General features: G+C 35.4%; 1 protein-coding gene across 6 annotated transcripts in view; it reads left to right on the forward strand.

The window, feature by feature from the left end:
• The window catches only part of LOC131077284 (protein PTST homolog 3, chloroplastic), a 183,102-nt gene that overhangs the window by 35,293 nt on the left and 132,957 nt on the right, over positions 1 to 14,852 (forward strand). For all 6 annotated transcript variants that reach the window (XM_058014743.2, XM_058014748.2, XM_058014747.2 and 3 more), the window contains exon 4: positions 7,719 to 8,007. In XM_058014743.2, coding sequence (XP_057870726.2) covers positions 7,719 to 8,007 — 289 coding nt within the window. The remainder of the gene's footprint in view (positions 1 to 7,718; positions 8,008 to 14,852) is intronic.

Here is a 14,852-nt window from a genome sequence, read left to right on the forward strand (position 1 = left end):
TAAATTTAATGAAATCCCATTGGCCCGCTTTGATACCATGTTAAAATATTCGATATTATTAAACAATAGAACGAGAGCTCTATATAAAGAATTACAAGAGATGATGTTTCTAAAAGAAACAATTGTAAACTGAAGCTGCAAATAGAAACTAACTAAAGACGACTAAGATGACTAAGATGACCATTAAAGAAACATTACAATATTCTAATACTATAGGACTCATAATGGTAGGTAGGACAATGGGAGTATGTTTGGATATCAATGCTATAAGTAACTTGATGGTGGTTAAAACATTATCGTATTGCACATGGGTTGAACCCATGCATACATTTGTGGCTGTGGATCAGTTTTGGATGAGCTGTAGTTGGGAGCTCATTTTGGGTAGGAGAATGAATAGAGGCAATATGCTTGCATAGGTTACTTGATGCAGGAAAAACTGTGCTCTGATACCACTGTAATATGCACCCTTGTTTTTTTATTGTTTTGTATTCTGTTTTTAATTTGTTTTAGAGAAGTAGACAGGTATGCAAAAATTGTTTTTACATTATACTCTTTTGCAATAATGAAAAGAACAAAAATATACCTCAAAATACAATATTTCAGAAATGCCTGTCAAGTATTTTCTGGTTTATTTCAGAACTAGTTTCACAATATTCCATCAAAATAAACACTACCAAAATTAACAAAACACGTTACAATGCCATTTCAAACATACCCATTAAATCTAGAGTATGTAATATTGATTTTGCAATTTTAATCAGCAATTGGGAACCCTTATTTTGGATGCCACACTCCAAACTTTAATCTTTTTGTCTCCAATAAGATTTCTTTGAGCTGCTCTATGCTAGGCAACCCAAATGAACAAGAAACCCTTCTCAAATAGAGGTAAACGCATTAAATCAAAACCCCATGTCCCTCCTGCAGGTATGGCCTCTAGCTGAAATGGTATAGCCAGAAAAAGAAGGTGATCTCCCTCAAAATATGCAACAAAATTCTTCTTTCTGTCCTCCTGAGACTTCCTTAAATCTATCCTAACATTCTGAGATCAATATTGCAGATATAAATCAATCTATGGAGACCAACTGTGATTCCTAAGTGAAATCGCTATTGAATCCTCCAAACCCCAACGCCAAAATCTCTTGCAATCTAGACATTGAAAGAAACCACACAAGGAAATTTCAAATCTGAAAGCACTTTGAAATACCTGTAAGATGTCTCCAATAAATACTAACCAAAGTAGATCTTTCACTGTGTAGCTAGTCTTCTTCAAGAGGGTTTTAGTCTTCAGGAAGGCAGAGATGGACCAAGTCCAAATCTCTAGAACCACGCAAGGTTTTCTCAGAGAGATATATTAGAAATAATAAACTCAACATATCAAATGAGCTCTACATCCCCCTTTATAAGTTTTCTATGTAAAATAAAAGTGCCATATATACAAGGTAAAATTACTGTTATTTCACATTCATTCACCCTTTGCAGCTGGTAACAGCAGAATAAAGGCAGCTGTTTCAGTCTTCTGAATGCATAAAGAGGCATTTTCTACAGTAGAACATAAAGAGAAGCATTCATAAAGCAGAAGGATGTTTGGAAAGCAGTAGCAGAAATTTAAAATGATGGGATGAAAAAAATAAGATCCTGCAACAGTCAGATTGGAGCTTTTTGCAGTCCCGAAGATGCCATGGCACCCACATTCCCAATAGACATCCCCTGTAGTGAGGAGTGTCCTTGGGAATTTGGGATATTCTCAAATTTTTGGATAAAGGGGCATGGGGTGGGGGCTTTTTGTCCTCCTGCACTAAATGTTTCTCCTTTCAGGAAATTTCTGGAAAACCCAGGGATGTGGGATGTCTTGATTCTCCTATGGCATTCGCCTTTGGGGGATATTCCCAAGAGATTTCTCCTGTAGTGAGGCGTTGTCTCTGGGATTTTTCCAAATTTTAAGGAAAAAGGGGATAGGGTGAGTTTTTTCTATTCCAGTCCCCCCATCCACAAAATGCCACCTTTTCAGGAAATGCCAAAAAACCCCCAGGTACACATCGTTGTGGAGCACTAGATAAACACTGGTAACCACTGGAAGATTAATCAATCCTTCCAATGGTGCCCCTTCCTATACTATTGTACATTCATAACTAGATCAATTTTCCAATTATGTAAAAAGAAATTTAACTTCAAAATGATCCCGAATCTTTCGTCATTGAATAATCTCAATGCATACAAGATACTTTGATGATTGTTGGTCATAGCCGAATTTTTGCCTGAATATGGGTTGTAATTTGGACCTATTTGGATACAACCCAGATACAAAATGACTATAACCCAGATACGGAATGAAACTGCAGTAGCTAATTCATATCAGCACGCAACACAGTAATCTTGATGTATTTTGAGATGTTTCCTTGCCATATCTATACCCATAGTTGTTAATCTGTGCTGAGTCCAGGAGTTTGCATGGAGGACAACTTGCAGATTAGCTAATGGACAGATCCATCATATTAACTTGTTAGTTTATTGAACATGTAGTGGAAAATGTGAAAGAAAAATGTAGAAGCACCGTCATATTCAAAGAGAGCATGGGATAGAAAATACAGCTAGTTTATTCATCATGAACAGGATATTATACAGATGTGTACAATGCTTGATTTGACACCAATAGTGTATTCTTGTTGGCTAAATCCAGAGATAGATTTGATGGCATTGGGAATGTGTTATAGAAGATGAAGTTTGTACAATCTGGTGAATATTTAGTGGATTAGAATTATAGAATGGAATTTAGAAATCAGGTATAAAATCGTTTGGTTCCAAGAACTGTTGATGTGCCGATTGTCTCAGCTGCTTGAACTGTTTCTTGACCTGGAAGATGAAGTGTCACTTGGTTGTTATTGAAACATGTGATTTGTTTATGTCCTTGTCCTGCCCTCTTGCATACAAGGAACCTGACTATTTAATGTGCACCTTGATGTGTTGCTTGCAAGTGCTCAATTTTTCTGAACTGTAAAGTGGTAATGTTGTGAGTCTCACAAGTTATTGACATGGGGCTGCAAGAGCCTTGAATCTAACCTGGGTGTCCTTGGATGATTTGTCTCTAACAAGCTGGATGTGTATGCAATGTACAGCAAGGGAAACCTAGATTAAGTTATCTACATAGAAGTCAATGGTAGACAATTCTATGCAAACAGCAGTAATTTTTGTTCAAATAAGAGTCAATTGATATAGTCAACCCTGTTGAACTTGCTTATGTTGCAGGATGTTGTGTTAATGTCAGCAATCAGTCTTCTGGCAACTCTTGTTCTGCCATCAAATTTTAACTTTTCACTGCTTAAAATAGAGAGAAAATAAATTATCTATCTGTCTATCTACTGGGGCGTGCATATAGGATGAATGACATTGGCTGTGGGACTGGGCAGGTTTGACTCTTTCCCATTGAGAGGCCCAACCTACAAGAAATGCTACTTTGTAGCTGAGACCTAGATAGATATCTCCACCTTATTGGCTATGTTGTAGTTGCATTTTGATAGCCCAAACCCCTTAATTTGAGTGTTGCATATAATGAGGTCTTCTGATGGGATTTATATGTAATTAATGTAGAAATGAGAAAACTTAGGGCTAATGTGGCACAAACTGAATCTGTCATCTACACCACTCTGTTTAATGCTGAATTTATTGATCTGGGCTAAAAGAGAGAGGATAAGAATTCTAACCTGAAATTTTACAATAAATTTGATCTTTTTAGTCCTTTCTTGGTCTAATATGTATCCCTTGTCTCATCTCATGCTTTACATAATCTACCATTGTTTGAACTTTAAACAGTTAGTGATTTCATAATGAAGGCATAATACTGTTCAGGCATTGTGAAGGCTCTGCTTGTGTCTGGGTATTCCTAATTGTGAAGTTCTTGAGATGCTTGGGACATTGCTGGATATAATTTCTGAGTTGTTCAAGGCCTTATTGTGCCTCTAGTTTGAGTTCAGTTTACCTAGTGTTTATTTGTTGACAAGTTCTCACCAAACAATGTGATGTCCCCACACAAGACTTTGTCCAGTATTGTATTATTAAGAAAACTCCTTGTATTATCTTTAAAAATGATACACTACATGGATAGGCTATTACAAAAGTCTTATGAATAAGACGATTTTCCCTTAAGCAAGGATTATTGATTGTTTAGAAGATGATCATAGCACAACAGATAGATGATACGAACAGCTCAGTCATATGTACCCGATGAAGTACATGGTGATCAACCTCAATTTTACTGGAAGTCATGAGTAATCGATAATGATTGGAGTAAAATCGAATATCAAGCATTGAACAGATAGTAGGTATGAATTACAACATAATGGTCCGTTTGCCTTGGTCAGATGGAAGAAGCCAAATATATTATAATATATACTGATTTGTCTTTGAAATATCAAGTACAATATGATACGCAGATTGGTGATTACTAAACAGATTGACTAAAGCATAAGCATTCGGAGAAAGTGATGACATTGTTATTAATCAAGGAAGTTCATTTTTACGGCACTTGAAATAGCAGAATAGACTGGGAAATGCATGCGATCTTATGGGGAAGAATAACATAAGTGCAAGCTATTTTATCCAATAAAGGGAAAAGAGATATTATGCAGTGAAGAGAAGCAATAGGTCAACTAATGTATAAACAGTGACTTAAGAGACTTAGTCTCGGTGTATGAACAGCCAGCGATCATAAAAGGAACAGGAATAAAGATAATTACAAGCAGCGACAAACAGAAATAAATGACAAATGCACAGCGACATACTATAGACAACGATTATAACATGTTGATGCAGCAATCTGTATGATGAAAGAAGCGACTTCATAAGGCAGTGTCTATATGGTGAAAGTGGTAGTGGTCTTATCAATAAGCAGACTTTAAATATAAACTACAGCAATTTAAATAAAAGAAATTAATATGCATTACAATGTGATGAAGTCCAACTAATAGGCAGTGACAAAATTAAAGAGAAGCATTAGCAAAAGTAATAGTGATCAACAAGCAGTGCTTATGTGAAAACAATGCTTACGAAAGCAAACAAATAAAGATTATCTTGAGAGGTACGATTTCAAGGTTCAAATCTTAATATAAGAAAAGGTGCAAATAACAAGTAATATGTTTGCTTGTTAAAAGAAGGTTTAAATTGATGAGGTGTTATTAGTATTGTTTTGGACATGACTTATTTTAAAGAGATATCTGTTTGCAAAACGACATGTCCTTTCAAATACACATGAATATATATAAGAGAGAAAGATTGAAAACAAAGGGTTTTTTTTTAATAATATATGGCAGAACTGAATATTATATAAGAAGGGAATATGAAAGGATGGAGTATAAGACCACCCGTGCTGAATCTGCACATAGACATTTTAAGGAATAAAAGAGTAAATTCAGAAACAACGATACACTGAGGTTTAGCCTCTTCATTCAACCAACAAAAAATTCATATTTATTAGTATTAGAGTAACTTGCCAAAGTGCTTTGTGGGCCCCACACAATAGTTATTCAGATTCTTGTAATAAAAGAATCCTAAAACAGTGTTTGCAACAATTAGAAAAGGTTTTGGATATTTCACCATTATTGTTGTGTTTTTAGCAGCAGATCCACTAGAGAATGGGATCCACTTGGAAGACTTTGGAAAATTGGTTGTAGTTTTTATTTCAGCCTCATCTATGCCTAGCAGACTATTGTTTGTGATTTGAACAAGCATTATTACCAAAAGTTCAACAATGGTCTAAAGAGGAGTCAACAGATTGAAGATTTTGTTTGGGAAAATTATTTGTGTTTTTTACCTATTCTCCACTAATTGTGAGATATAAATCAGATGGTCTAAGGGGATGTTTACAACATAGAAACATATATCTCAAATCAGAGAATCTATCAAGATAAGTACTACTTTTTCAAACTAGCCTTAAAACTTTAAGTCGAATATTATAATGAAATATATTCAATTTTGATAAAATCATATTTATTAATGGATTACAACTCTCATATTAAGTTGTAATTATTGTCTCAGGACTAAATTACAGCAGATCCCAAAAGGGGACATTACAAACAATGGCTATACTTTCATCATTTTTCCAATCAATATGTCCAACACTGTGTTGCATGGGTACCCGTACCCAACCCCCTAGAACGCGTACCGGAGACTGGTACGCGTCTCCTGTACTGGAGACTCGTCAGGAGACGTCTCTACACATAGGAGACTCCATGTCAACGAACCCTTCCGTCTCCACCCTAAATAACATGCGCAAAAGTCAAAAAGTTTGTCGCGATACATGGGCAGAAGCAAAAACCACCGACGTGAGCCCCATTTTCAGACATTTGTATGACATTTTGATTTGACTCATTTCACATTTGTGTACTTAAACTTCAAAGTGAATGTTAATTCTTGTTTTGAAAGTTCAATGTCATTATATTTTCAGATTTTCTATAAATTATTAATTTATATTTAAAAAAAAATTGGCGTCTCCAAGTACCTCCGTCTCCTATTTTGAAAAAATAGGCGTACCGGTACCGGTACCAGTCTCCAACGTCTCCGAGTACCCCCGTACCCATGCAACCTTGGTCCAACATTACATTGACAAATTAAATGAAGTGTACAGCAAGCTCAAAATTAGAACACTGGTAGTATTACGAAGTTAAAAAGAATGCTTCTACACATCTAACAGATGGGTCTCCCTTTTCCCTTATTCTAGTTTCATTAGAGCATGCATTTCAGTTTTCGTTGAAGAGAAAAAAAGATGAATTACAGAAAGGATCAAACAAAGCATTATCACAGATTCCTTAAAACTTGATTATGTATCACTTTTTCTGATGTCGTGTTTGTGGGTTGTTGTGTGTTTATAAATACTCAGGAGCACATCCTCACAATAATGCATGCTTGTGAAAGTATGAAACATTATCAATTTTTCTCCTCTTCCTATTCTTTAATTGCTTGTCTATATTTTGCTGTCTAGTCAACAAAAGGGTGTAACTCATCTTCGTATGAGGAACTCTTATAGAGGGGATCATTTGACGCCCGATTCATTTTGAGTCAAGTGTGAAACTTTTTATATTCCCCTTAAAAGAGAAATTTTTTTGTCATGCTTTTAATTTTCTAAAGAAAGATTAGGGAGGATTTTCTTGATGGCAAAAACTGTTTATGTATGATTTTGTGTCAACCACTGCTCTCTCAAGAAGGTTTTAGTTTTCTAAACATGTTCTTTGCAGATGAAAACATTAAAATTAATTAGTACATTAATTTATAGGTTTCTGCACTTGAGAAGCTGAAGGATGTTGTTACTGCGTCCAGAAGCAGTTTGAATCTTTCTTTTATGCCTACCTGCTGTTCAAAACTCCAACACTATATCTCTTTTTTAATAGTATTGTTAACATTATGGGAATTTTAGCATAATTAATAATTTAAACATTTATTTGTAACAACTGTTACTCATTGCTTATTTTTACAACAGTTATACTGGTTTTATTATTCAGATATGACAGGAAATAGATATTCTTTTAGAAGAAGGTAGCTGATGGTTATAAGGTGGAATGTTTTGACATGTGGTTGAAGTCTAATGCAAATCTATGGCTGTTTTCTTTATAATATGATGGCTGGCACATCCCAATTTCCTTTGCTGGATTCAGTTGCATCAGAACACTTATAATGCCCTATTTCATGTTCTAGCTATACTAGATTAACAGTCTTTGTGAACCTACGTACAGGAGAAGATGACAGTGAAGAATATCAAGGTGATGAAGAAATCAATGAGAATGGATGCAGGGAATATAGAAGAGATGATGCAACTTCAGTAACTCCTTATGTCATGGATGCTGACAAATCTCCTGATTGGCCTTCTGAATCTGATTCTAGCGTTCCATCAATTTCAGGAAGGATGGTTGTCACAAAGGCTGCTTATCAGTCTTATTTTTGGAGTGATTATCCATTGACTTCTGACCCTGTTACTGCCAAGAAAACTGCTTTCTGGACAAGTGAAACGCAACCCTTATCTAGGTTTGTTCCTTGACTATTTAATGGAATCTGGAAATAGGAATTTCAATTAAGTTCACCTTGTTAAAGTACGGTTATGTAAACTGTGGAGAAAACATCAATTGCCTAAATGATATTCAGTATTTCCATTCTCACTATCCAACATTATAGGTGTTTGAAATGACCACCCATATTTTCATTTTGAAAGAGACTTGCAAACTACTATGTGATATTAATTAAATTGCTTAATAATCAACATGGCATTTTATCAAACACTTGACAAACATACAACAATATATGCAAAACCCGAAACTTCTTATTTGTTGTTAAATACTGATTTGCAATATCAATGTGCACATTCAACTGCCTTATGGGCTGCAACAATGATTCAGGTTTGTATTCAACAATTAAAATGCTTAGTTATGAAAATATGATAGAAAAAACCTGGAATTGAATGTTGTAGTGGTCTGCAGATGTAATGGTAGCCTTCCAAACTTCTAATGAGCAGGGAAAACAAGTAAACTTCATACCAACATTGTTCATGCACTATAGCAGCACTATTCATGGTACTGTAGCATTTTTACTATTCACGTGGCACTGTAGCAAAAACACTATTCACGTGGTATTGTAGCAAAACACTATTCACGTGGTACTGTAGCAAAAACACTATTCACGCGGTACTGTAGCAAAATCACTATCTTCAAATCTGCACTTTCAAACCCCTGTAAAAACTTCATGCGAGAGCATCAGATGAAGCCCAATGTGTTTCCTGAATGAAAACACCATTAATCCTCCTGACTGTGTCTTTCAACAGCGAAGAGAATGCTAGCAAAGAGGGATTCCGTCCTCCAAGCCCAATAATCAGATCTCTACGAAATCCAACAGCATAACATTAATCTCATCCAAGCATACCCCAAAAGAGAGCTCTCAACCTCAATTTATATCTTCTTCCTGGATGCAAACACTTCATTTCCTAAATGTGGGATAATACATTTTAGAATAAAATATTATTTCCCACAATGTACACATTAAAGGGAACTTTTAATATTTTAAACATTACTTTATATTCCCAACCTTATAATATAACGATAAAGTTAAATATTTAATTTAACTTTACACTTTATCGTTAAATATTAAAACATTGTTGATAATCCCTTTAAATCATTGTCGCCTTCAAATATTTTTTGCTGATAATTATGCCAACCAGGGAAACACTAAAAATTTCAAGTCACTGCTTGGAGACTAACTTACTATAAATAGTAAGTGTCTAGAAACCTTGTCAGAGCAGCACTGATTGGCCTGAAACTGAAAACGCCTGGGCCAAAACACCTCAAGATCCCACCAATGTCCTTGTTAGCCTTCGGGACCGTGTCAGAATAGGCTAACGACACCCCATATCATGTTGCGCTAAAAAGGGGACATTACAGTGTTTGTTTGGGACAAATATTATATACAATTCTTAATCATATTTTATAATATTTACATCAATCCAGATTAAACTAGAGCTACAACTCGTGTATCCAACATAACATGTTAATGCTTAAATAATTTTAAATGCATGTCAAAATAGTAATGCAACTAAAGTAAGATCTAACTATAAATATAAGTAACATGATTTTGATTTATATTAATTACTGTGTCGTGTTTCTACTTTTGCATATACTTTGTATTTCATATTTATTATTTTATGAGGAAAGAAAGCCTTGTGTAATGTCCCCATTTTCATGAGGATCAGTTTGCAGAGGGGTTTGGCCTATTACTTGACCCCCATAGGCCAAGGAGTTGACAAGAGGGTCGCGTGGGCAGTTGCTTGTGGCTTCACATTCCATTTTAATATGATTTTTTGGTGAGATAATGTATTCTCACATATGGTGTCACATGTGTTGCACTTTATATTCATAATGATATTTTAATTATCTAAAGTGCAATTAAATAATAAAGTCACTTAAATAATATTATTATTTTAAGGGGAATCTTCTAGAAAGTTCAATTAAATATTATTTTATTTCTTCTAGAAGGAGGCCGACCTCTTGAAGGAAAAGAATAAATAGAGGTGGCAGCCTCATTGTTGGACAGCCAGGAATTGATATTTGTGTTGATTGAGTTTTGTGGAGCCAAGGAGTTCTACAGATCTTTTTAGTCTTTGGGAATGAAAACTCCCATTGATAGCATAATAGAGGGAGTGAAGGGTTGCAATTGAGGAGGTGATACTTCAGTCATCTCATTAGTGCTTAATTTGTGGCTAAAGGCCAACTTGCTAAGGATCGATTTGGAGGAATCAAATGGAGGCATTTTGGTGTGGAAGACTTCATTGATTGTGCTTCATTAATGCTGATTACACCTTCTAGCTCACCGAGTTTTATCTCAGATTTTATCAGACTTGCCAAGGCTGAGGGAAACTCACGATTTGCTCATAGAACCCCACATTGGTATCAACTTCACTTCCTAATTGGAGCGCTACACTCCTAGGGTGGCATCGATGGTTTTTGAAGCATGAAAGGGAAATTAAAGGCTGCAAATTATTCTGATCTACATTGGAGTCACTTTCAGATTTTACAACAGCTAAAGGTCAAGACCACGATTTTGCTCAAAATGGCCTATGAATGCATCATTGTTCATCTTCCAGCCTGGGCATTTCCTTTGTGAGGGAATATAGTTGGGTTTTTGATGCTGGAGAGAGAGCTTGGAGGCCGCTGATAATTTCCTATCGTCTGAAACATATCAGAACAGGGGCGATTTTGGAGAAGGGGGTCGATTTGGCAAAAAGGGAAGCATAAGGTGTATCGATATTGCTTGCTTCTTCATCAGCATCATAAGGCACTTCTATAATCAGGTTTTTTGTGATTAGTAGTTACTTGCATGGCCAGTCTTAGTCATTTAATGTCACTGCTGTAAGAGAGCATTTACAGTCATATGAGTCTATTATTGTAAGCCAAGAGGCTTGGTGATTTGCATAATATTTTGTACTTGGGACTGTATTTAATAAAGGGCTGAGATTTGAAGTCATATAATTGTGTAATGGTGCATTTATGCTCAGCATGTTAGATTGCTTGCTGACTGTTTGACATAATGTCACTTGGCTGTAGATGTGGATTTGTACTTGCATTATTCATGTATCTTTTTCATGTAGTTTAAGTATTCAAATTCAAGGGTTTGCATTTATATGTTCAAACAAGCAAAAACCAAAAACTCCATCAGAATCAATAACACGCAGAGTTATGTAAAGGCTGTCCAGTGTCAATAACACGCAGGGTTATTCAGTTTGAAAACTAGAACAGCAAATTGAAGGTTAATAGACAACTGTTTGTCAATATTCCCTATACATTTCAGTCATATAACAACAGGGGATATTACACCTTGTGCTCAGATATGTTTCTCTTGTCATAATTTGATATATGAAATATAATTTATGCATATCAATTGATCTTAATAATATCATAAACATGTTATAATATGGTTTTTTTTTTATCGGTAATCGCTTTTGACTGGAGCTACGAACCAGTGGGGTCACATTGGAGGATTGTAATGCCCCATTTTTAGCTGCTCTTGTTTTATGAATGGTTAGCCTATCATTGGTCCTCGTAGGCTAACTCAGATGGTTAGAGGGTCCCAATTGGTAGAGATCAGTGTGTTATTTCTCTCAGAGCTTAGTATGCGTACAGGTTTGGCCTTTGTTGGACTCAGTTTAGTACACTTTACTATTTATAGTAATTCATCATTTCCCGAAAGTCATGGTTTCTATTTATAGAAGGGCACTTGGACGCGTTATGATTGCAGTGTCGATCCCTTGCACAACTAGTTTGATCAAATAATGAGGGATTTACTATTTATATTAAATTAGTGGTTGATAGAAAGGGGCCCTTACTATTTCTAGTAAGGCAATTGGATGCGCATTGGACATAATGGTTAACTCCTAGGTTCAAAAGGAATGGAGAAATAATGATTATTTGTGGAGATATGCTATAATAATTATTAATGAAGTGATTACTTTATTAATAATTATTTACTAAGTGCAATTATAAAGTTATAAAGTCACTTTATACACAATGGGGCCATGGCCCTCAATTTAAGTGATTTAAAAGTGACTTAAATGATTATGATTTATGGGGCCAAATATTAAAGTAATTTATAAAGTCAATGGGAGAACATAATATATCATTAAAAATGATATTAAAATGCATTTATTATTTATGAGTATGAGCGCCCAAGTTTGAAAAGTTATTATAAAGTTTTATTAAAACCCTAAGATTGGATTTCAAAAGGGAATTAAAGGCATTTAAGAGTTGAGAGGATATAAAGGGTTTCAAAAAGCAAATCAAACTCATTCTTGACTTTATTTGACTTGTGCTTTTTGATATGAGAGCCGAGTGTAGAAATACACAAGGGTTTCAGTCATCTACAACATTGGAGAACGAGAACTCTTCAGTGTTTGTGCAATTTTGAGGCTGTGCAATACCAGTTGATATTATTGCTTGAGAGGGCTTCATCCAAAAGTTCTATTTGTGCTAAAAAGTGAAGAAATATCAAAGGGTTTGAGCAGATTTGAGGTTTAAAATCAAAAAACATTAATTGCAGGTTGGATTCTCAGACGATCATTCATTGTTGAGCTAATTACAGATCTGTAGCAGATCGTACAACAGTCTTATAGCTGGGACATGTGAACTTGGGTTAGAAGTGCCTTGTGCTTGGAGCTAAAAGCTGTTTCATTTGGGACGGCTAAAAGTTTGGATAAAGTCTGCTGCTTTAAGTCAAAGGGTTTGAGCAGATTTGAGGATTAGAATCAGAAAACATTAATTGCAGGTTAGATTCTCAGATGATCATTCATTGTTGAGCTAATTAAAGACCTGTAGCAGGTCGTACAACAGTCTTATAGCTACGACGTGTGAACCTAGGTTAGAAGTGCCTTGTGCTTGGAGCTGAAAGTTGGTTCATTTTGGGACGGCTAAAAGTTTGGATAAAGTCTGCTGCTTTAAGTCAAAGGGTTTGAGCAGATTTGAGGATTAGAATCAGAAAACATTAATTGCAAGTTGGATTCTTAGACAATCATTCATTGTTGAGCTAATTACAGACCTGTAGCAGGTCATACAATAGTCTTATAGCTGGGACATGTGAACCTGGGTTAGAAGTGCCTTGTGCTTGGAGCTGAAAGCTGTTTCATTTGGGACGGCTAAAAGTTTGGATAAAGTCTGCTGCTTTAAGTTGGTGGAGAAAACAAATTTTTGTTCAAGACGTCCATGGACAAAGGTTTAATATGCCGCTGCCAGTGATTTTCCAGAATTTCCTCTTTTGCATTATCTTTTTCAAACGGGTATGCGTATCTATGTAAAAGACAAATAAAGAGGTCTATTGAATATATACTTGCAGCATTTTCTTTAATAGTTGCATTATTTATGGTGGATCATTATCATATCAGCATTAGAGGTTTTAATATTGTTGCATCAGTCCGATATAATTGTGATTAGACCTGATAAATCGGTGTTGACCTATCTATTTTGATGAATGTAAAGTTGTTTGTTCTATTTTCAATTATTTGGCATATGTAACTGCATCATAAACAACACAAAACTCAAACACTACAACTCAGAAATTGCATCAGACACTCAAAAATTCAGAACTCAGACATTGCATGCCAACTATTTGATGGAATGTAAAAAGGCCAAAAACTGAGTTTTTATGGAGCAGAGCTAGAAGGGGTTCTAACAGTCGTATCAAAGCAGTTTCCTGCCATCTTGCCGGGGTTGGAAATCATTGAGATCCCACAGTTGATATTAGAGTAAACAACACTCTTGTTTTTGTTTCAGTCATGGGAAAGACGAAGTCCATTGAGGAACGAACTTATGGTAGAATTCATGTAGGCCTATCAAAACTATGATAAGAATTTAACAAGGCTTCTACAACACTCGAAGATATTGGATCCTTTGTTTGCAAAAGAAAGGAAAACAAACACTAATGCAAATGATTTTACCAATACAAAACATGCATCCAGGAAGGAGGAAGTCCTTGGAGATGTTGAAAACATGACAGAAAGGTATGGCAGTAATTCTGATTTTTTCAACTGCAGCCAAACTATTGAGCATAATCATGATGTAGATGTGGAGGTACATGAGGAAACTGTTGAGGAAGGATCTACAGATATTGGCATGCAAGTTGGAAGTGTCAAAGATGAGGAATGCACAGATGATACAAGCTCTAACAGTTCTGATTTTTGTAGCAGCAGTTAGCATTCTTTGCATTATCATGAGGTAGCAGCCATTTCACTTAAGGAACATGCTTCTAGTTTGTTGTTGCCACATGAAGGTTCTCAAGATCTGGGTGCTAAAAATAAGATTGGTGATGTAGATCATGTCATGAAGAATCTGATTTTGCAAGTCAAACCTTGGAAAATAAATCAGAAAATTCATTGGTTGGCAAGGAGTCCCTGGACCGGGTTTTGGATGAACATGCAGCTACCATGGAAGAGGAAGTGTGCAAAGACCATAGTTACAAGACTTGGACTTGGCTTAGACTCGGCAAGCTGATTTTTGACTCGGAGTCGGACTCGGCAGCCAGACTCGGCCAAGACTCGACTGGGACTCAACAAATTGAAAAACCCAAGAAATTCAAAGATTTTTAACGATTTAAAACTTATTTCATGCATTTTTTAATAAATAAACATTAAAGACACAATAATCTCATCAAATAGAAGCACATACACAAGTTTACATTGATCACATAAGTATAAATGCAAATTTTAGACTTGCGCTGAAGGAAATAAGATAAACTAAATAACACGTTAGAAATATAGATAGTGTCAAATGTCTACAAACTTCATGGAATATGAAATCCATGTCATCAAAAGTTCAAAACATATATCAAGTTCAACATAAAAG

The sequence above is a fragment of the Cryptomeria japonica genome, chromosome 8, assembly GCF_030272615.1.
Source record: "Cryptomeria japonica chromosome 8, Sugi_1.0, whole genome shotgun sequence".
Lineage (NCBI taxonomy): Eukaryota > Viridiplantae > Streptophyta > Pinopsida > Cupressales > Cupressaceae > Cryptomeria > Cryptomeria japonica.